Genomic DNA, 23,812 nt, shown 5'->3' on the forward strand with positions numbered 1-23,812 from the left:
CCACTCACAGGTGGTGAGCCCATGTGAAGGGGAACCCACCTAGTCTCTTCGGGCTCTGCGCGGCCAGGGCCCATGGGTTTAGGCCCAGCCACCAGGCGCTCACCTTTGCGCCCCTCCTCCAGGCCTGGCTCCAGAGTGGGGCCCTGGTGACCCACGTCTGGGCAAGGGAATACGCCGTTCAATGGTTTTCCTCATCATAAGAGGTGTTCGGAGCCACTCTTTGTCTGGCCCCTTAACTCAAACCAGTTTGCCATGAGTGACCCTACCAGGGGCACAAGGCTCCAGGCAGCATAGTTCCAAGGATCACTGGGACACACAAACCTCACCACCACATCAGGATTCTCCGGATCGAAATTAGCCAGATGAGTTGACTCGGGGATTTGATCAGGATGCCCCCTAGACGCCTCTCTCGGTAAGTTTTCCGGGCACCTCCCACCGGGAGGAGGCCACGGGGCCAACCTCGGACGCACTGGGGAAATTATATCTCTCGGCTGGCCCGGGAATACCTTGGGGTCCCCCTGGAAGAGTTGGATGAAGTGGCTGGGAAGAGGGAAGTCTGGGCCTCCCTCCTGAAGCTGCTGCCCCGGGTAACCCAAATTCGGATAAAGCGGGAGAAGATAAATATGTATATTCTTGAAATTAATTTATACATTTCTTTTCAATGTGCAGGTAGCGATCCCTATAAATTCTGACCAATTGTGTCTGTGACCTTCTGTGAATATAATCACAGCAAAGCTATTACTTTTTTCACCTTGTGAACATAAATTTAGTCTCAGTCAATGATAAAAGGCAGTTAGTTATTTTGAAGATCATAGAACAAAATGTAGTTAAAATGTACTAAACATCTATTTCTGTTCAACTAGTGATCAAAATAGTTTGTTTACAATACAGAATAAAATGTAGGTTCCCTAAGTTTATTGTTGACATTTTTTTGCAAAAAATAACACAAGTTATATACTTACCTCACAACAATAAGAAATATTATAATAAACTTGGCAAACCCTAGAATCAATATTCACTGTACTTTGTTTACATATAAGTTTATGACATGATAGTTTGAGCCTAAAATAGGGCGATGACACGATCATTTAAATAAATTTAGACTTTTTTACTTAGTTTGTTCCCCTTCAATAACGATAGATGTTATAAGCCTTACTTTGACAATGGGTGTGATGAATTCCTCTAGGAATGTGTGTTTCAACAAGGATGGCCAATTGTGATGAAAGAAGTTTATGAGGAGACCTTTTATATGGGACCCATCTTGATCCTAGAATAGACAAGAAATAGGAAACAACAACTGCATTAACAAAGGGAGTACTAGAAATTTAATCGGAAGGGAACACATCAATTTGATAGGACACCTGATCTGTCATTATCATGATTTTGCCATAGCGCAGACTCCTCAGAGACTCTGGGTCGTCGTAACTCTTCTTGTATTGGAGCCCAACGATTTTGATTACGTTATTTATTTCAGCATTTTCCATTATCTGTAAAAAGAAATAAAATAAACATGGAACTAGTAAATGAACATTGATTCAAATACAGTAATACCTAGACATACGAGCAATTTGAGATACGAGTAAAATTTCTAGCAAATATTTACCTTGAACACGAGACAAATTTTGATATACAAGCATACAGCCAGGTGTGGCTAACGTGAAAGGCTGCTTTTGAAAACAACATGGGCACTGTCTTTCTCGTCGCAACTCTCTCGTGCAAATGTCTCTATGAGCACTGGGCGGAGCGTTGCATATTTTCAGTGTTTTTTTTCCCCGTTAGTCAGTGCAGAATGGTGTATGCGTGCCGGATCTGGCTCGCCAATGCGAGAGGAATATACTACTTCTCGTTTGCAAGTGGTCGTGGTCCTATTGTGAGGACATTTGTGTGCATCATTTTTGGAATATTTTGAAGGGAAGACAAAAGCAAACAACCCTCAATAGGTTCCTTTTAAAAACTGTAGCTGAAAGTCAGGATGGAACCGGGGCAAATAGAGCCAACCCGGGAGAAGAAAGTTTTTTTTTTTAACCTTCTTTAAAACAAAATTAGAATTAAGTTTAATGTAGTTAGATTAATCTTATTTTTGAGTCTGTCTGTATCGTAATCCAAGTTCATTCAAAATTGTTTATGTTATGTTACAAGAGCACGTTGCCTTGCAAAAAGTATCTCGCTCTCTCTCTATCTCGCTCTCTCGATCTGAGTTTGCAATCTGTGAAGGCCTGCAGACCCTAAACCGCAATTTAAAAAAGCATCCTGGAGTAGAATTATGCGCTTGGACAGATTGGTGGGATAAGGCCTTCGGTAAATACAAAGATTTGGCCCTATCTGTTGTTTTTAGTAGCCATTTTTGCTACGACTTTGACATTGTGTGGGTGTTGTCTTATCCCCTGCTTACGCTCCTTGCTAAGCCGACTTATAACCACTGCGATTGCCCCTACAAATTCTAAATTACCGTATTTTCACGACTATTAGGCGCACATAAAAGTCTGAAATTTTCTCCAAAATAGACAGGGCGCCTTATAATCCAGTGCGCTTTATAGATGGACCAATACGAAAATTGTTATCACGATAAAATAAAATAAATCCGTCGATAGGACAACTATGGCAAGCAGCCCCCGACTCTACTATTTTCCCGTAGATAAAGTACTGAGCAGTGACTGCTGGTGTATGTAGTTTTTTTGTCAATACACCCAATGGATTGTGGCCTGCCGATCGGCATCAACACTAGCTAGCTACTATTTGTGAACGAATTGTGGCCTGGCGATCGCCATCAACACAGCTGCGAAGCATGGAAGACAGCCTTGGAATACTAGTTACGCTAGCTACTATTTGTGAATGAATTGTGGCCTGGCGATCGGCATCAACACAGTTGCAAAGCATGGAAGACAGCCTTGGAATACTAGTTACACTAGCTACTAGCTAGCTACTATTTGTGAACGAATTGTGGCCTGGCGATCGGCATCAACACAGTTGCGAAACATGGACGACAGCCTTGGAATACTAGTTACGCTAGCTACTATTTGTGAACGAATTGTGGCCTGGCGATCGCCATCAACACAGTTGCGAAGCATGGAAGACAGCCTTGGAATACTAGTAACGCTAGCTACTAGCTAGCAGACTATTTGTGAACAAATTGTGGCCTGGCGATCGGTATCAACACAGTTGTGAAGCATGGAAGACAGCCTTGGAATACTAGTTACGCTAGATACTAGCTAGCTACCATTTGCGAATGAATTGTGGCCGCCTGGGCGAACGTGTCTGCTTGCACGGTTGTTCGAGCTTTTGCCAAAGCCGGCATCATTTCTAAGGAGCCACATGAAAATGACGGTGACTCTGAGAACGAAGAGAGGAGACCCGGCTTTTTGGAAAGCTCGTTTGGGCAATTGTTTAATTCGGACACAGAAAATGAGGACTTTGAGGGATTTGTGGGTGATGATGACGTGAGTGAGTTGTAAAATGTGTAAATAAATTACAACCGAACTCAGTTTTGCTTCCGTTGCCTTTTTAAAACATGTTTTTAGCGTGTGGGTGTAGCGTGCAAGAACTATATTTTGAAACGTACTGAACAGAGCAGTGAATTCTAGGAGCATGGTAATTCCGAGAACGAATTGGGCGAAAATGATTTTGTTCTTTCTTTTTCAGACCAGCCGTGCGAGTAGGGACTATGCCGGTAAAATTAAAGCAGCCAACGGACATTTTCCCTCATTTGTATTTGCAAATTTTTTTGTGGGCACAAATTAATGCACTGCTGACCAATTTGAGGAAAACAACTCTGCTCTTTTTTTCAACTTGTATAGTAATGCAGTGGTCATTCTAGTGCAGCAGTTCTTAACCTGGGTTGGATCAAACCCTAGGGGTTCGGTGGAACCACTGCCATGGAGGTCAAGTCACATCGACTCATCATGTCTATTCACGATAACATGCCCCGCCATCACTGGCTGCAGATGATCACATGAAATTGCTTGACCAATCAGTGTTGCGAGGAATTTATATATCTTGACATTTAAAAAAATCATATTTTATTCTATAATCCTTATAAAGCGTGATTTATGGGTGTGCGCGTGTGTGTATGTTAAGATTCTCTCGCTACGTTTGTCCAAACCGTGCATCGTACAGAGTTGACATTTTTTATGGTTTTTAGAAACGGCTGTCGAATCCTAATAGACGAGTGATTGAATTTCTACACCTTCTCTAAGCGTGTAAACTCAAATTGTATTTGTTACAGCTGAAAGCAGAGTTGATGTAGGAATTGTTGTTTTAACATGTCAAAACATGTTTTAAACGCACCGCCTGGCTGATTGGTCCGCCAGCGAGTTTCCAGGTGCTCCCCGGAACACTTTTTTTCTGTCGTGACGGGAGTTATAAAACATCCACCCATACATAATCACACTTCATCTATTCTCTAATCCTTATAAAGCATGATGTACGGATGTGTGTGTGTGCACCTGGAAACTCGCTGGCGGAAATTCTCCCCAAAATGAGATTTGTAAATGACGTGGAAAGGCGTGTTCGCTCAGCGTGTCCAGCACCATCGTGTCTCACCGAGTCTTTCCGGCACGACAGCAAAAAGAAAGTTTTGGGGAGCAGAAATAGATAAAGCATGATTTATGTATGGGTGGATGTTTTATGTTAACATGCTCACGCTACTTCTGTCCAAACCCTGCATCGTAGAAAGTTGACATTATGGTGGCCAGAAACGGCTGTCGGATCCTAAAAGACGAGTGATTGAATTTCTTTACATTCTCAAAGTGTGTAAACTCAAGCTTTGAGCATTTGCAAGTATTATCGATGAGTATGCCTGACCTTCAATTCAATTCAATTCAATTCAATTTATTTGGCAAGAAAAAGCACCAGGCTAAGGGCCATGTAACAAGATACAAGAAATGTGCACAAAACGCGGTGTAGTCACTGGTTCACGGCCAAAAAGTCATCCAGAGCCCGCTTGAACTGGGCGACCGTCGGCTTCTCGACCACACCCTGCGGAAGCCGGTTCCAAGGACCGGCGATGCGCACTGAAAAAGCAGCCTTCCGCCGATTCAACCGGAACCCGCGAGGGTACAGCTTCCACGGATGACCCCTCAGACCACGATCAGGTGCGGGCGTGAAGAAGAGGTCGCGGGGCACGCTGTAGATACCGTGGAGGATGTTGTAGGCCAGTATCAGGTCCCCTCGCAGACGCCTAGCCTCAAGGGTCGGCAGGTTGAGTCGCTGGCATCTTTCCTCGTAAGACATTAAGCTGAGGCCGCGGACCATCCTCGTTGCAAGCCTCTGGACCCGCTCTAGATGCTGGATGTCCTTGGCGAGGTACGGTGATGCGGCTTGGATCCCATACTCGAGAATGGGCCTCACCAGGGAAACATACAACGGAAGGAAGATGTCTGCTGTGATGACGGCAAAGGACCGGAACATTAGGAACAGTACTCCGCGAGCTTTGTTGGCTGCTTGGATGCATTGGGCCGTTGGTTTGAACGTGTCGTCGACAATGATGCCCAGATCTTTGCACCGTTGAGTTCGCTCCAGTTCCAGGCGTCCCGGTTCAAAGTCAAGAGGTGAATCAGGAGGAGCCCCAATAGCCAGATGACTGCATTTCGTGATATTGAGCCGCAGGTCCCACAGGTTCGACCAACTCCACACATGATGAAGGCACCTACGCAGGTCCTCGTAGTCGCTCCGGGGAGCAACGAGCTTCACATCATTGGCGAAGAGGAGAACCCGCTGGGAGATGTGCTCTGGCAGGTCGTTTACAAACACCACGAACAGCAGTGGTCCAAGAACGGAGCCTTGGGGGACACCGCTGGGGGCGTTGTGAGTCTCTGAAAGTATGCCGTTGACTTGTACTTGAAAGGTGCGGCCAGCCAAAAACGCATCAATCCACCTCACGACCGCTGGGTGAATCGCGTACGCTTCCAACTTGCGGAGTAGCAAGCGATGGTTGACCGAGTCAAACGCCTTGGCGAAGTCCAGGAAGACCAGGTCGGCAATTTGTCGATCGTCCATTAATTGAGTGACCCATTCCTCCATCATCAGCAAGTTGGTGAGGCAGGATCTCTTGGACACGAATCCATGCTGACTATCGGAGATCGCCGCTGTGTTCTGGAGATGGGCCATCATGGACGTTTTGATAATTGATTCTAACATTTTGCAGATTACTGAAGTGAGGGAGACCGGTCGGTAATTCAACGGGTCCTCTCGGTCTCCTTTCTTGTAGATAGGGCAGATGACGGCCCGTCTCCAGTCTTCGGGGACTTCACCTGATTGCAAGGACAGTGTGAAGAGATATGCTAGGGGAAGTGCTATGGTCGGAGCGAGTGCCTGGAGGACCCTCGGGTGAATACCATCCGGACCATGGCTTTTAGTGGCGTCCAGACACATCAAGGCTCGGTAGACTTCAGGAGGTGTAATGGCAACTGCAGGCATTGGGGGAACATCCCGAGCAAATGGGGGTGTTGGTCGCCCATCATTGGCTTTGTAAATGCCTGTGAACACCCTAGCAAAAAGAGAGCTTTGCCCCTCTGCATCCGTGACACCGACTCCATCAGCATCCCTGAGTTTAACCACTTGATTGTGCAGACGTTTGTTGGCCTGAACATGGGCGAAGAAGCGTTTGGGGTTTGCACGAGATGACTGCGCCAACCTCAGCTCATACTTGCTCCGCTCTTGCCTTTCAGTGAACACTGCCCTATTTCGTTGCTGCTTATAGACCTCATATGCAGCTGCCGTGCCTCGTTCCTGGAATTCGCGCCAAGCAACATCTCTGAGAGTCCGTTCCCGCTTCACCTTTTGCGTCGCCCAGGGTTTGTGCTTCTGGTGCCGTGGCATCGACAATGGTACTGAGCGCTCAGTCACCCGGAGTATGGAATGTTTCAACAATGCCCACAGCTCGCCGACTGAAGTGATCTCCATGAAGGAAGCCCAGTCAACAGCCTCGGAAGCCTCCTCCAGTGCGTGATGATTCAGGGTAGCAAACCTTCTCTTCGGAAGCATCTCGCTCTGTAAGGCCGGAATTGTTGCGTGCCAGTTGAACTTGAGCACCACATGGTCAGACATGGAGAGCGGCGGGAGGATGATGAGAGACGATACCGACGACGGGTAGCACGTGAGTACCAGGTCCAGAAGAGACGGGCGTTGGTTACTGCGGAAGCGCGTCGGAGCTGCAACATGCTGTGTTAAAAAGCAGTTATCAACTGTGTCGAGAAGTGCCTGGTCGAACCGGTCGGCTGATGAGCAGACGACATCGCTCCAGTCTATTGATGGTGCGTTGAAGTCGCCAACAATAAGGCAGTCCTGGTGTGATGAGACCGAGCGAATTGCACTGATTACGTGGTCGTCGTCTACGGCGGTAGCTTGTGGAGATCGGTAGACTCCCAAGATAGGCAGACAGACTCCGCCCACAGTTATATTGCATCGCACAACCTCAAAGAAGTCGGTCTGTTGAGCAGCGGGAGGGAGAGGACAAAGGGAGGGCTTTAGCTCGCCCTTAGCATAGATGATAACTCCACCACCACGTCTGTCTCGCCTGTCGCACCGGAAGGGGATGTAGCCCTCCAGGTTTATCTCAGCGTCGTGGACTTCAGAGCTTAGCCAAGTTTCAGTAATGACGATCATATCAGGCTTGAGTCCTGATACAATACTGAAGAGGTCACTGAACTTGGCGATCAAACTGCACGCGTTGGTGTAGATGATGACTAGGGGTGGACCACCGCCATCCCTTGTTCCCTCACCGTCACCCAGTTGTTTTGAGTCTCTGTGGTCACCTTCAGTGGCGGGTGGATGTAGCTTGTCAGGGCTAGTTGGCCGTTGCGGATGCATAGACCTTTTTCGCCCTTCTGCCGCCTCGCTGCCAGCTCTGCTACAAGGTTGCGCCAACGAATCCTCTCCCTCAAAGAGTACTCCTTCCGAAAATCCAGTTCGAGATCAGGCCATTGGATTTTCTTGGCGCTTGTTAAGAAGGTCTCGACTTCAGATGGAGTGCCAAGACGGGGGCGCGCGTCAGCAGAGGATGGTGGCTCGCGTCCAAGCCTCACCGATCTTCCGAGTGAGAGAGATGCCCCGGGTGCCAGTGTCTCCAGGACCGACTTGATACAAAATATGGCCAACTCGCGATCTTTCATCGCGCTGCCCACAGCTGGGAGTTCGGGCGACTCGGGAACACCATAGATTATCACACTTCTCTCGCGTTCCGACCCTGCCTCTTTACTGGATCTCGCGAAAGCAGTTGGATTTCAATCAATTCAATCAATCAATTTATTTGGCAAGAAAAAGCACCAGGCTAAGGGCCATGTAACAAGCGATTTGCAGGGGCTTGAGTTTCAGGCTCACAACTTTGCCTACCGATGACGTCACTGCCACCTGCGGTGTCTAAGCAGGCTGACACGTAGTCATCGTCATGATCGGGCGCCTCGCCAGCGCTAAACTTCGCGGCTGAAGATTGCTTCGGAGCCTGTTTGGTCTTTTTTGCCTTCCTTTTCTTTATTGGCCTATGGCAATTTGCTGTCTGTTCCCCACCCGTGCAGGGGGCAACAGGCAGACTCTGCGGCGTGGCTATGCAAACAGAGCTCGCCTTTGATATCTCATCCAGCTTGATGTGTATCTCTGAGAAAGCTTGCTGCAGCTGGTCATACTTTCTCTGGAGATCTACAAAGCGATCCTCCCAGGAACTGCACTCACATGAGCAGGTAGGTGCAGCAGATGAACTTGGAGGTCCGTTATTTTTAGATCTTGTAGTCGCGGGCATTTGGAAGTTGAAAGGTCCGTTACGTAGGAGCGGAAAAACTTCTGCTAACAAGCTAATGCTAACAAGCTCATGCACGCACAATCAACTCTAAAGCTGATTGTTGAAGTTGTGATCTAAAGCTCAGTATTCAAAAAGCTCCGCGATGGCGTGGCAGCAATAGTAGTCCAACTCACTAGCTTTTCACGGGCTGATTTTGAAAAAAAAAAAAAAAATTAAAAAAAATCTGAAAAAAAAAAAAAAAAAAATCATGAATTGAAAACCTGAAATATGTTAGCTTCCTGCTATTGAAGATATTAGGTGCTAATTATAGTAATAAATTAATAAATCATAATTGGAATGTGTTATTGAAAAACTAAAAGGTTAAACCCAATAAACAGAAGGTAAATACCTATTTTTTCTGTTAATTTGGTGTCAAATCCCATTGGCTTGGGAGCTATTGAACAAAATAGGTGCTCATAACAGTAATTAATTAACAATCAATAAATGTATTATAGAAAAAGCAAAGGGTGTTCGTTAAACAGAAGGTAAATAGCTATCTTTTCTGTAAATTTGGTGCCAATACATCAGATTGCTTGGGAGATATTGAAGATATTAGGTTCTAATAACAATAATAAATTAATAATTAATAAGTGGAATGTGTTATTGAAAAACTAAAAGATGTTCGTTAAATAGAATGTAATTACCTATTTTCTCTGTAAATTTGGTGCCAATACATCAAATTGCTTGGGATATTTTGAAGATATTAGGTGCTAATAACAGTAATAAATTAATAATTAATAAATGAGATGTGTTATTGAAAAACCAAAAGGTGTTAAATAAACAGAAGGTAAATACCTATATTTTCTGTTAATTTGGTGTTAATACGGCCATTGGATTGGGAGCTATTGAACAAAATAGGTGCTAATAACAGTAATAAATTAATAATTAATAAATGGAAGGTATTATAGAAAAAGCAAAAGGTGTTCCTTAAACATAACTTAATTACCTATTTTTCTGCAAATTTGGTGACAATTTCTCAAATGGCTTGGGAGCTATTGAACATATTAGGTGCTAATATTAGTAATAAATTAATAATTAATAAATGAATATGTTATTGAAAAAATAAAGTCAACCACCAATTGTGCAAGTTATCCTACTTGAAAAGATTAGAGAGGCCTGTAATTGTCAACATGGGTAAACCTCAACCATTAGAGACAGAATCTTTGATCTGTTTTTATTTTTTTTATTTTTTTTCTATTATGATTTTTATTAATCTATTAATAATTCTATTAATAGGCATATTCTAATATTATTATGACTTGTATTTTTATTGTTGTTTCATTATCATTATTTGTAAAGTGGACAAGGACTGTCTGGATGATGACATCGGATTGAGAGGGTATAGGTATGTAGGAGTTTATGAGCTGTCTACTGTGTGTATTTATGTCTTGTTTTTGTAACTTCTTATTGTATGAATGTACTTGGATTATACTTGTATTTCTTGTGTTTTTAGAACCCCTCAAAAATTAGATGGTTACTCTCAAGGGGCGATTCAATTAGATTAGATTGGATTAACCTTTATTCACCCAAAATTCAGTTTCTAGCAGTAGCAAGCACAGACACAGGAAAAGACAAAGTAGACCCAGATAAAGCTGGAACTACACACAGGAGGGATAGGACCTTCTGCAGACTGAGGCTGTGGTTGAAAATATGCAGAATCACTCTTCCAAGCTGATCCACACAGTCCCTCAAAAGTCTGGAGCTGATCATCAGGACCGGTAGCCTTGATGGCCTGAATGGTTCCAAAAATGTCCAGGACTACCATAAAGAAACTAAGCTAATAGAACAATGACTGTCTTAATATACTTAATAAATTCAAATTGTGTGATTTGAGGCGAGCCAACAATGATTGATTGAGGTCATGGATTCTGAGCCCCAGTGAACACAAACAATTTCACCTGGGATCACAAATGTTGACCTGGTTCAAACCATACTTCATGTCCAATGAGTAGCTGAATGTAGGTCAGGGGTCTCGAACTCAATTTACCTGGGGGCCGCTAGAGGCCGAGTCTGGGTGAGACTGGGCCGCATCAGGATTTCCACAAGAAAAGCACTGATAAAACATTCCAACGTTATCAAATATCTTTATTTTTTAACAAAAAATAATGAATTAAATAAATTAACTTAGAGATGAATAAAAAATAAATCAATCAGTAATACAAAACCAAATAATACTAATGAGCATACAGTAGATATACACTGGCTGGCTAAGTAGAGAAAATGAATTATTTTTATTCCGTTTCAAATGTCTGTATTAACAGCTCTTTAACCTTTAACTTTCTGAACTTGAATGGAACATTGAACATGAAATATTCTGAACACGGCTTCTCTTGCCTACTCCTTGCTGCTAGAGACCTGGCAGCGCTTCTTCTCACACAGTCACATTTGGCTTGAGGGAGGAAGCAGTGGAGACCCTCAGTAGAGCTTGAAGATGCTCATCAGTAAGTCTGGACCTGTACTTGGACTTATTGAAGTTCAAGGTGGAGAAGAGCTTCTCACACAAGTATGTGCTCCCAAAAAGGCACATGGTCCGCTTGAACCTTCGGGAAAGTTCAGGGACGCTGGGGGTCAACTCTCTCAAAAATTGCCCAAGCTTGTCTGCTTCTCCACTCACCTCCCTGAACTTGGCTTTGAGTGCAGAGTTGCACTGCAGGTCAATGAGCTCCATTTGAAGCTCAGGAGGGGCATCTTGCACATCAAAGGAGAAGGGGTCCGCAAAAATTTGAAATGTGGCTTTGTGTGTCTTGAAGTCTGCAAATCTGTGATCAAATTCCTCCTGTAGCTTCGAAATGGCCTCAACATACTTCTCACCACTGAATGGTGTGCCTGCATCCACGAGAGCCTTGCATGCTGGGAAATGGCAAAGGTTTGTCTGAGAGAGCTGGGCTTTCCATAACACAAGTTTAGTGCAGAATGCTCTCACGTTGTCATAGGCAGCACTGACAAGTTGCCCCTGGCCTTGTAGCTTCTTGTTCAGTACATTAAGCTCATGTGTGATATCAACAAGAAAAGCCAAGTCCATGAGCCATTTGGGATCACTTAGCACAGGATCAATCAACTCACAAACGGCGTAGCTAGCTTTGACTGCTGCATTACTGTCTTTGGTAGCCTTCTTGAAGAGATCCTGTTGCCTCAGAAGACGTGTTTTAAGACTGGCAACCTGGTTGGCTCTCTCATCTCCCTGGTATTTTTCGTACTCCTCAGCATGTCTCGTAGTACAATTACGTTTCAAATTGTATTCCTTGTGCACCGCAACTTTTTCAGTGTAAATGAGACACGTCGGGGTGCCCCTGTGTTCAACAAAGAAATATTGCACTCCCCACTTTTCTTGAAACTGTCTGTGCTCATCACCGACGTTTCTCTTCATGGCAGGCTTTGAAAGAGACCTCTCTGGGGCTCTGTAATATGTTTTTCCACTTGGAATGAGTCTCGGGTTGATCTTTCACATTCAGTCGCGCGGGTTTGTGGCGCATGTGCACTTTCGCTCTCCGTTTCAATCGCGGAGATGGCTACAGACACTGACACAGGCTGGATCACGGATCATAGCGCCTCATTCAGTTCTATGCTGAGAGCAGCGGAGGAGTGTGCGCGCCGAGCGGAGTGATCGGCCTCACGGCTTCTCCTCCGCCCAGCTGATTGGAGGAATGAATGAGTGAGTGAGCGAGGCACTGGACAGCCCGGCCGATGTCCCACCCTCCAGAGCCGTATACCTCACCGTGATTGGTTCATTCAGCTCCGAACCAAAGTTCCCTCTAATTTTTTGTTGGTCTGAGCAGAAAGACAACCTCCCTGAGCGCACTGAGTACCAGTGTGAGCGACATCATCGGTACTCGGATGATTCGCCTAAAGACGTTTCGCCGACGGACGTTTGACAGACGGGCAGGTCGCCGAATGGACGTTCCACCGAACGTTCATTCGGCCGAACGGAGGTTTCGCCGAAACGGGATTCGAACGCTCGCCCCGCCGGATCGTGTGTGTACAAGTTTTTCAACCTCGGCCCGCGGGCCATATACGGCCCGTTAGGATTTTTAATCCGGCCCGCCGCCGGTGTTGTCCAAATTATAGTAAAAATCAATGTTCGTCTACCATCAATGGCAGTCCGGGAATAAGCACTCTTGGGCAGGCAGATGTAGCAGAACCGAGCCGTAAAATGACAGCAATCGGGTCAAATCCATCCTAAAACAGCATTTAATGATTAAATACAAATACTGGATGATATCGCGATGGAGGCAAAAAAACGTCTATAGACGTCCATTCGCCAAACGGCTCAAAATGCTCTCAAATTCGGTCAAATCCAGCTGAAAACAGCGTTTAATGATTAAATACAAATACTAGTATTTGTATTTAATCATTAAACTAACAAATACTAGTACGACCTGTCCGTCTGTCAAACGTCCGTCGGCGAAACGTCTTTAGGCGAATCATCCGGTCACGACATCATCATTGCTCGCTATCGGCACACCAGTATCACACCTGCCACAAGCAGGTGCATGTCAATGTTCCCTCTAATTTTTCATGTAAAACATGCTGTAAAACAAGAAAAACATGAGTGGACAGAGCTACTGCCACTGGCTGCCACTTAAACGCCGCCATCATGGGGAAAGGGGTAAAAAAAAAAAAAAAAAAAAATTAAAAAAAAAAAAATCGATCTTTCATATTAAGACGGGGGCCGCAAATTATCGTCCCGAGGGCCGCAGTTGGCCCGCGGGCCGCAAGTTTGAGACCCCTGATGTAGGTAGTGTCATCTGAGGGGAAGATGAGGATCCCACCTATCATAACGGTATAGGAATTCTGGGAGTCGTCATAGAGGAGTACAAGGACCGGAGTGAAACTGATGCATGTTATGAAAGTATTTTTTGGAGGGGTTATCCAAAATGAAAATGTTAATTCTATTTATTGTCATCATTGCCAAATTCAGAGATTGGTTAATTTTACCTTCCAATTGGCTAAGTGGGTTTATAGACGATTGCTGACTACTCCCGCAGTGTATTTCAGAGCTACCAAATACTAAGAATTGTCCGTAGTTTACTATGCCAGTTTATTGCAAACTACGAAGAAAAAAAATCAAGCAATGTCTGACGCGATTGGTGTTTCGAAACGTTACGTTTGCTTGTAATAACATTTTCAGTCAAAATTCTCCGATTGAGGATGTCACATCCGTTTAGGTCATGTGGATGTAGTTTCGATAGATTTTTGAAGCAGCGTAGATGTACCGTAGCCATGGCTCCAAGCAAAGACGAGAGAACTCTGATATTTTGCCATCGAAAAAAAATACAACGAGCTGCAGCCTGCAAAAGTTCAATACAGTATTATATATCCTTGTTTGGTGCCATCAACCAAAGGAGAATTATTTGCTTACTGTAAGTATTGCACATGAAAACTTGCTTTGCGTGAAAAAGACTTGTGGGAGTGAAAGTGGATTCTGAGAAGATTAAAATGATGAAGGACTTTGTATTGGTGAGAATGTTTGTCAGTCATGAAAGAGCAAGAAATGCCTGAAAAAAAGAGACTGCCATCTGCACAAGTGTGATAAACGTTTATAAAATTGCAGTGAAATATGTAAAAGAAAAAATTCCAATGAAAGACAAATTGCTCAAACATGCTGAGGTAGCTGATCTCAGCATCATCAGAAAAAGTTCATTCACAAGTGTAAGGTACTTCATCAACAGATTCCCATGCATGAAGCCTGACTGTGAAGTTGATGCCTTGGAAGAAGAATTCAGCTGCCTGCAAGTTGAGGAGCTAGGAGACATTACAGCACATGAGAGAGCAGATGTGCAATGGGGACTAGTGGGAGAAATAAAAGACAGTTCTGGAAACCCAAAATGTGCTAACATAACAAAGATTGCACTGGGCATACATTTGATTCCCTACAGCAATGCCACATGTGAGCATGTTTTCAGTGCTGTGAGGAAGATCAGGACAGGTTCAGGATGTCAATGGGACCAAGCATACTTGAGGCCATGTGCTTGGTAAAGATGGACATGCACTGGCAGGAGCAGCTTGCTATGAACAGAAATATTCAAGGTAGGAGTCAAAAGAGGCCAAGCGGGCAACTGCGAAGTTTAACAGAACTAAGAAAATAGATTAAATTTGCACGTGGTATAACATTTATAGGTCTTTCATTATTCATTTTTTCATTGAAAACGTTGATTGCCACAAATATTTTGACATGATTGCATTCACACAAATTTTGTGTAATAACGTTCTCAATAATCATGTGTTGTTTGCAGCTCTTTATTTTAAATAAGTGATAAAATTGATTCCTTGTGCTTCTGGTGGAGTTCATTGTTATACTTGAACCATTATTGATAACAGCACCAGTTGATGATGTCACGAGAGGCTTGCAAGTCGTGTCTGTTAGAAATAAACTCTAACGGCAGAAGGTACTACACCCCCTATCATGGTTTATTGGTGAAACCTTTCAAATGGAGTCTTGTCGTATTTATTCATTCATTCATTCATTCATTCCGCTTTATCCTCATTAGGGTCGCGGGGAGTGCCCAGAATCGGTGGCGAGCTGATCGCAGGAGACGGACAACCATTCACACTCACACTCACACTCATACCTGGGGCCAATTTAGTGTCCAATCAGCCTACCATGCATGTTTTTGGAATGCGGGAGGAAACCGAACTTACCGGAGAAAACCCACGCAGGCCAAAGAAGAACATGCAAACTACACATAGATGGACCGACCTGGATTTGAACCCAGGACCCCAGAGCTAACCACTCACCAGTATTAGATATGTTTAAATGGAGTCTGGATTTTTCAAGACAGTTATACACGCTTGTCATTGCATCTGTCAGTTCTCGTTGTCAGGTCCTTGTCTGGGTCGCGTGTCATTTCCTCTTTTACAGCACCTTGGTTGACTGAGTCGGTGGACCAGAGCTGCACACCTGTTGTGCGGTAGAGTACTCATTTATTTAAGGACTCAGGTCACAGGCAACGGCTGCCGGACAATTGCATTTGCCTACTGCCATGTGCGTCCGACGCTTTTAATAAAACATTTTTATTTGTTCTAATTCGCCATCTATTAACAAAGTAACAAATAACTACTGGTTTAATAGTACTAAAATGTGTAAAATAGTACTAAAATTAGATGGATTTCGACTTTTTGCACAGCAACGCGCTCGTAACATAACATAAACAAATTGAAATGAACTTGGATTACGATGCAGACACAAAAATAAATTTACCGTATTTTCACGACTATTCAGCGCATCGTATTTTTAGCCGCAGTGTCAGTAACGAGTGCTATTTCTGTATTTTAAACACACAAAGCATGCACCGTTTTTTTAGACGCATATATATTAAATATTATATATGGATGAACATCGAAACACAATAGCGCTGGCTACCGGAAGCAGCCTATTTCCGGGTTCCGGTGCGCAGTGACTGCTGGGATATATAGTTCTTGCACGCTACACCCAAACGCTAAAAACACGTTTTTAAAAAGGCAACGGAAGCAAAACTGAGTTTGGTTGTACTTTATTTAGACATTTTACAACTTGCTCACGTCATCATCACCCACAAATCCATCAAAGTGCTCATTTTCTGTGTCCGAATTAAACAATTGCCCAAATGAGTCTTCCAAAACGCCGGGTCCAGCGGTTGTAGTTCTCAAGCCTCAGGGAATGACGGCAAGCTCCGAGTTAATATATATATAATATATATATAGTTCGCAGTCTACCTTTGAATGCTCTGTTGACGCCAACATCTAGCGGCAGGATTTATTTTGTAAATACAGCCGAAATGACGCCAAGCAGCAAATTAGTGTGCTCGCCGTCACACTGGGTGTATTAAGAACTCTATATCCCAGCAGTCACTGCGCAGTACTTTATCTATGGGAAATAGTAGAGTCTGGGGCTGCTTGGCGTAGTTGTATATATATAGTTCACAGTCTAGTTTTGAATGCTCTGTTGACGCCAACATCTAGCGGCAGGATTTCTTTTGTAAATACAGCCGAAATGACGGCGAGCACCAAATTAGTGTGCTCGCCTTCATACTGGGTGTAGTGAAGAACTGGGTGTATTAAGAACTCTATATCCCAGCAGTCACTGCGCAGTACTTTATCTACGGGAAAATAGTAGAGTCGGGAGTTGCTTGCCGTAGTTGTCCTATCGACTGATTTATTTTATTTTATCGTGATAACAATTGTAGTATTGGTCCATATATAAAGCGCACTGGATTATAAGGCGCCCTTTCTATTTTGGAGAAAATTTTAGACTTTTATGTGCGCCTTATAGTCGTGAAAATACGGTAATCTAACCTTGCACTAAACTTAATTCTAATTTTGTTTTTAATTTTTATACCTTTCTTCTCCCGGGTTGGCTCTATTTGCCCCGCCTCCACTCTGACTTTCAGATGCAACCTATCGAGCGTTGTTTGCTTTCGTCTTCCCTTCAAAATGTTCCCAAAATGATGCACACAAATGTCCTCACAATAGGATAACTCACGACCACTTTCCAACGAGAAGTAGTATTGGATTGGATTGGATAACTTTATTCATCGGGTATTCGGGAAATTTAGCAAAAAGGTGAGGATGCAGAAATAGGAAAGACATTTTAGACATAAATAGATAGGTAATAAGTAAGTTATTAAATAAATAAATACATGAATAAATATATAAATAAGCGTGTTGCTAATATATATATAGATAGATAGATATAGATATATACAGACGCTCCCCTACTTACGAACATTCGAGTTATGAACAACGGTACATACGAACATGTCTGCAAATTGCGTTTATGTCGAAAAATGTTCGTACGTTCGATTTTGTATTGCGCGCCTTTTTCCGAGTAGTGCTGCTTTCCTCCGCTGATACCGACGCCTGGCGCTGAGAGCTCAGCTCACCCAGCATCCACCTTCCTCTGCCCAGTTCGTTGCAGTGCGGAAGTGCGTGAACGTATCTCCAGTGCGCAAAGAACCTTTTTCATTTTAATCATTAAATATCTCGTGCATCAATTATTCAATATGGTTGGTGAAAAGCGAAAGGCTTCTATTGAGGGAGGTGCAAGGAAGAGGCAAGCCATTTCATTTGAAATGAGTGGCAATAATAACGAAGCTTGATGCGCGTGGGAAAGTGGTGAGCGTTGCACGGAAATACAACTTGAATCGTTCGACCGTCGGGACCATCTCTAAACATAAAGATGAGCAGCAGGACCCAAATATTGAACGTTGCACAAAGTTTGCAAATCAATTGAATGATGCCATACAGTGCTACCGCATCATTTATGATGAAAAAAAGAAAACTGCAATCGTCATTAGATAGCTTCTTTCGGCCAGTTTCTAGTAAATCTCTCTCTCTAATGTATGTGTACAGTACTGTATGTATTCTCTCCATTTTATTAAATGGTTTTTTTTCAGTACAAACCAATGCGTGTTACTTATACAAGCCTTAAACATACAAATGCACTTATATAAACCTTCAATATACTTACATAGGCTTCAATATACTTATATAGGCCTTAAACATAAATTATAATACAAAATATAGCACTGAGCAACTTACGAACAAATTCAACTTATGAACAATCGCTCGGAACCTTACTCGTTCGTAAGTAGGGGAGCGTCTGTATATACATACATACACATACAAATATATATGCTTATGTATATGTACATACATACACATAGATGTACATGCATGCATACTGTAGGTCTTAACACTCAGCCATTTGTTTTGTTGAATTTCATTGTGACAGTAGCAAGAGGGTGATTAGACAGAACAACAAAGCAAATCAAAGTAATGTTCGAGCAAGCTCCTCCGCCATTCTGCACTGACTAACAAGGAAAAAAAACACTGAAAAAAATGCAACGCTCCGCCCAGTGCTCGTAGACTGGGACGAGGGAGTTGTGACGGGAAAGACAGTGCCCATGATCTTCTTATGAGCAGCCTCTCACGTCCACTGTATGCCCGTATATCAACATTTGTCTCGTATCTCAAGATAAACATTTGCTCAAAATTTTACTCGTATCTCAAATTGCACTCGTATGTCGGGGCACTCGTATGTCGGGGCACTCGTATGCCGGGGCACTCGTATGTTGGGGCACTCGTATGTCGGGGCACTCGTATGTCGAGGTATTACTGTATACAGAATAACCCACAGGAGGAAGCAAGACGCTAAGAAAGAATAGAATGCACAGCGTGCTGTTTGTAACTCCTCTGTCAAGTTTTGTTGGCTTTTACTGGAGTTCTTGTACGGGAATGAACACGCACAGACCTTGAGAAATAAGGAGTTAAAAGTTGACCGGCTACTCTGGTTTCCCTCGGCATTCCAAAAACACCCATGGCTTGCTGAAGACTCTAAATTACCCCCAAGTAGAGTGTGATTGTGAATGGATGTCCGGCTTCTTGTGCCCTGTGATTAGCTGTCCACCAATTCAGGGTGTCCCCTGGCTGGTACCCCTAGTTACCTGGGACAGGCTGCAGCAGCTCTTGTGAGGATAAGCGGTTCAGAAAAGAAATAAAGGAAACAGAAAACTGTCAGGATTTTATTTCACATTAGTACACATTTGCTTGCATCGAAGAATACACTGCTTAACTATTAAACTTGCTTTGCTCATCATTATTAGTATCATGGTTGCAACGAAGTAAAAGCTTTGCTCCTGAAAAACTTGGTTAGACAAAACAACGAGAAGCCAAAAGACCTTGGACTGCTGGGAATGGAAAAAACAAAGGGAATCCGGAACACGTTGCAGTGCTGGGAATCTGATCTGGGAACTGCACCTGTAACCATCACAGACGCTCCACAAGGCTTCCTGACTTTCATCAGTTTTGACTACACAAATATCAACGCATATCCACACAGACGTTTCACTTGTTTCCACCCCTCCCCTGTTGAGACGTACATTGTAATCAGGGCCCTCAAATTTAATAAAACAACAGAAAACGTGTAAGGTCAGAACAGAGTTGGGAAGCTCTCTCAGCGGTCGTTCTCCTTGCAAGTGAAAATTGCAGAAGACAGTCTTTTCTTCGTTATTTGTGCGTGAATTTGGGAATGTCATATGGCGAACCTGACATTTTATTGGGCCTTCTGAGCTGGGAGTCAATATACCGAAGGAATCAAGGGGCTCAGTCAACATCTGGGAAGACCGTGGTCACGGCATTTAAGAACCTTTCAATGGGCTAGACTTTGGCTCTGCACCTGGGTACCAGAGGTTGACGACTTATCAGAAAGAGTTGAAAACATCTCAGGTGAGTAAAGCGTCCACATGAATGTCCATTCAAGGGAGGGCGACGAAAATCCTGTGGATACTAGTCACTAGCAGGTGTACAGGCAGAGTATTAGTCTATAAAACTGATAAGAGAGCGCCAGTGTCCTGCACTGGTGGGTACTTAAACTTCGAGTGTATGATTGTGTTGTGTGTGGTAATAACCAAATGAAAACAATAGGATGGGGAATTTGCTGCTCTGATCCAGTACAAAGTTGGTATAGTCAATATGGGTTGTATTTATATTTACTCCAAAATGGGTAAATCCAACAGTAAATCAGCTAATGATAATAGCCCGGAACAATGTGTCGTGTGTAAGGATTGGAACATTTGTTGAGAACCAGTCCGCCTTGAGAATTAAACACCTAAATTTATAGATGACCGAATTTGACTCCGCTGGCCAGCTTAATGAAATAAGGAAAATGTGTACCTGTAGGTTAAAGTAAATTCAGCGCAAAAAATATAAAAAAGAAAATAGGTAGCTCTCCATTAAGTTACAGCTTTCACCTATGGTAACGAGCTGGGGGTGGTGACTTAAACAACAAGATCCCGCATACAAGTATCATATTTTCACACCTATAGGGCACACCAACTGAAAGGGCACTGTCTCAGTTGTGGGTGCAATTTCTGTGTTTTGCCCATAGAAAAGGCACTTCGTTTCAAAGGACGCGCTGCAAGGGTTGTGCTAGCATGATACATATGTTAGCATACCAGCGTATGTTTTAAAAAAGGCAACGGGAGCAAAACAGAGTTTGATTTTGTTTTATTGATGTAATGTGTATTCGCGATAATATAAGTCAAAGCATTCAAAGATCTACAAATCTGTCCTCATCTTCGGTATCGTACATAAAAAGTTCGGCCAGGTGAAAGAGTTCGGCAACAATGCAGGGTCTTATCCCATTGTCAGGGTCAGCGTTGTCGCTGTGGGGTTTCGTAATCGAGATTTTAGATTTGACGAAAGTTCAAACTACCGTATTTTCCCACCTAAAAGTCTAAGATATTCTATAAAATGGTCGATGAGCCCAATCGGTCGGTGCGCCTTGTCTGTGCACTGAATTAATTTTTTGTATGGCCGTGACTGTTTTTATTTCTAGCCGGAACGCTACTTGTTGCGATCAACCCAGCGGACATTCACCCTAAAAATAGCCTCCCCACACATTTCAAGCATTACAGTAAATTCATTCAAAACATCCCAGGGGAGTGGCAAGGGTTCTGACTTCCGTGTGCTCGCAGCGCTTTTAACCCTCAAAAACATTCTCAATACTCAAAGAAACAGCATATTAGAGCTATACAGAGGAAATGCCTGACCTGAATGACCACAGAATATGGGTGTGAACGCTTGCAAAATGGACTAAAGCCATGGATCGAACACAATTTAACACCTTTGCTAATGGATTGCTAACGGATGGCCAACACAGTAGCTCGGGCAGGCAGCATCACACGAGTTACTCACGCGACGCTTTGGAATGAATTGTCAATGTCGATATAACACCGAGGAGAATCAAAGGCTTGGGAGTGATGCATGTTGCGAGTTACAGTGGAATGTGGATGACTGGGCTCAAGTGTCGGCCAGCATTGTTGTTCGAGCTTTCGTCAAAGCTGGAATCAAGTTCCCGGAATACACAACTGTGACTGACAGTGGAGCCTAGCATGTTGAACGCCGAACTCTTTATATCAGTGTACCTTTTATCTCAATAAAGCATCATCAAACTTAGTTTTGCACGTGCTGTGCCCTATCAGACATTGCGTTTTATAGGTGTCAAAATACGGTACATGTTCAAGAAGAAATAGATTCAGTTAAATGCATACCTGCTTGTGGGTTGCTTCTCGAACATTTAGGATCTTTCCTCTTAGTGGAAATACACCATAGCGATCACGACCGATTACTCCAAGACCAGACACAGCGAGAGATTTTGCTGAATCGCCCTCAGTCAGGATGAGAGTACATTCTGAAGAGTGTTTGCCACCTTTAATATTCACATGAAAAAAATATTGTCATTGTATGCATTGACAAAATACCAGTAACTCTTATTTCCACAATTTATATTTATGTGTGTATGTATGTATGCATGTGTTTAAAAAAAAAATCACTGATATTTTTCAGATTACTGTTTGATTTTTTTGTATTTTTAGGGGAGTTTATTTTTAGGGAGAATTTAAGAAACTTTAAATTCTCTAAATAAATAAATAGTGGGTCATGATCCCTTGGGAACATGATTTTTGTTTATAATTTTAACCGTACTGGATTTTGTAAACACATCGACTACAATTAGTCGTACTAGGTATTAGTGGTAATAGTCGGTATCATGAAGGCCTTTTGTTGACTAAACTAGTTTTTTAAAACTGCTTTGCATCACCAATGTTTGAAAAATATATATCGGCAAAAGGCCATTTTTTTTTTTAGGTAGGTCGACCTCTAGTTGAAACACGAGCCAACGATAATGTTTTAAAGAAGTGGCACACAATAGACAAGGCATGACTGTTTTTCTTTTTCTTTTTTTAGCACAATGTGTATCATGCATTGCATGGCGTCAATATAATTTGTAATGTTCACACCGTAAAATTAAAAACTATTAAAATTAAGTAAGATTTAGCAAAATTTCCACTTTGGCTGTGTTCCTCCTCACACTGTGTTAACAAGCGCACACAAAATGCTATCGGTTCTGAATCTGTTCGTTAGACCTCATCCAGTCTATGGACTGCAACCCCAGTTCTCAGTGAAGCAGAATCCAAGTATTTCACTAGCGAAACAATAAAATTGGTCTTGGACCAGTAAATATTTAGCTCCTCTACCACTTGCCATCATCACTGCAACAAAATATGTATTGTGATGCAAAGGTAATTTTAATTTGTTTTGTATAGCTCAGTCCCCACATGGGCACTGCAAATATTCCATAATTGCACATACATGAAGGCAAACATAAAGCACCTTTTTTCATGATGCAACACATTTCAGTGAACAAGATAGATGTCCTCGCAGCAGGATATAAAGCCCACAAAATGCTCAGAAATCAACCAAAATGCATATACGTAAACGCACACAATGATACAATATTGGAATATAATTTTATTGCCTCCTTAAATAATTTTGTACTCGAAACTCACCAGCATCATTGGCATCATCTAGCTTGGGGATGCCTTTAATCTTGCTGTGCTTTACAGATGAACACTTTTTATTAAGCTGTGTCTGAGCTTTGAACTTCACCCAGTTGAGTATGCTCTCAACAATCCCACAATTGGTTGCCTGTAAATGACAGAGAAAATCAAGTTATTTTTTTTGTTTTGTTTTTTTGGGTTAGCAATCAGCAACCAATAAAACAGTACAGTAATGCCTTGACATACGAGTCCCCTGACATGTGAAGGTCCATTTTGAGAAATGAGACTCGCGTCCTGGGGACGACAACTTTAAAACCCTGTGAATACTAGTCTCTGACAGGTGAAAAGACAGAGCATGAGTCTATAAAACTGGGGGCAGTTCGGAGTGTCCTGTGCTTGGGCCGGTAAGCACGAATATAACGCCGACGGTATATCAGGCTAGGGTATACGTGCGTGGGTTGCGTGTGTAGTTCTGAAGAGTAATAAAAATAAAGATAAGCCTAAGGAAAACAAACAAAGGGGGAAAAGAAAGTTACTACCTAATTACACACGGACTTACTACAAAATGGGGAAAATCAAAGCGCTTCAAGGGTTAAATTTATGGATAAACAAATATGGGTTTGCTGGCCAGCTTAAAATGTATACAATAATAAACCTGCAGGTTAAAATATGCACTAAGCATAAGAGGTTATATATATATATATATATATATATATATATATATATA

The 23,812-nt window shown here is 42.9% G+C and overlaps 1 protein-coding gene across 9 annotated transcripts in view; it reads right to left on the bottom strand.

Annotated features, from left to right (window-relative positions):
• The window catches only part of top2b (DNA topoisomerase II beta), a 202,255-nt gene that overhangs the window by 111,175 nt on the left and 67,268 nt on the right, over positions 1–23,812 (bottom strand). For all 9 annotated transcript variants that reach the window (XM_077589955.1, XM_077589960.1, XM_077589959.1 and 6 more), the window contains 4 exons: positions 23,095–23,233; positions 21,799–21,956; positions 1,362–1,487; positions 1,157–1,267 (listed from right to left, as the gene is read on the bottom strand). In XM_077589955.1, the coding sequence (XP_077446081.1) occupies positions 1,157–1,267; positions 1,362–1,487; positions 21,799–21,956; positions 23,095–23,233 (534 nt within the window). The remainder of the gene's footprint in view (positions 1–1,156; positions 1,268–1,361; positions 1,488–21,798; positions 21,957–23,094; positions 23,234–23,812) is intronic.

This window comes from Stigmatopora argus, chromosome 21, assembly GCF_051989625.1.
Source record: "Stigmatopora argus isolate UIUO_Sarg chromosome 21, RoL_Sarg_1.0, whole genome shotgun sequence".
In the NCBI taxonomy this organism is placed as follows: Eukaryota; Metazoa; Chordata; class Actinopteri; order Syngnathiformes; family Syngnathidae; genus Stigmatopora; species Stigmatopora argus.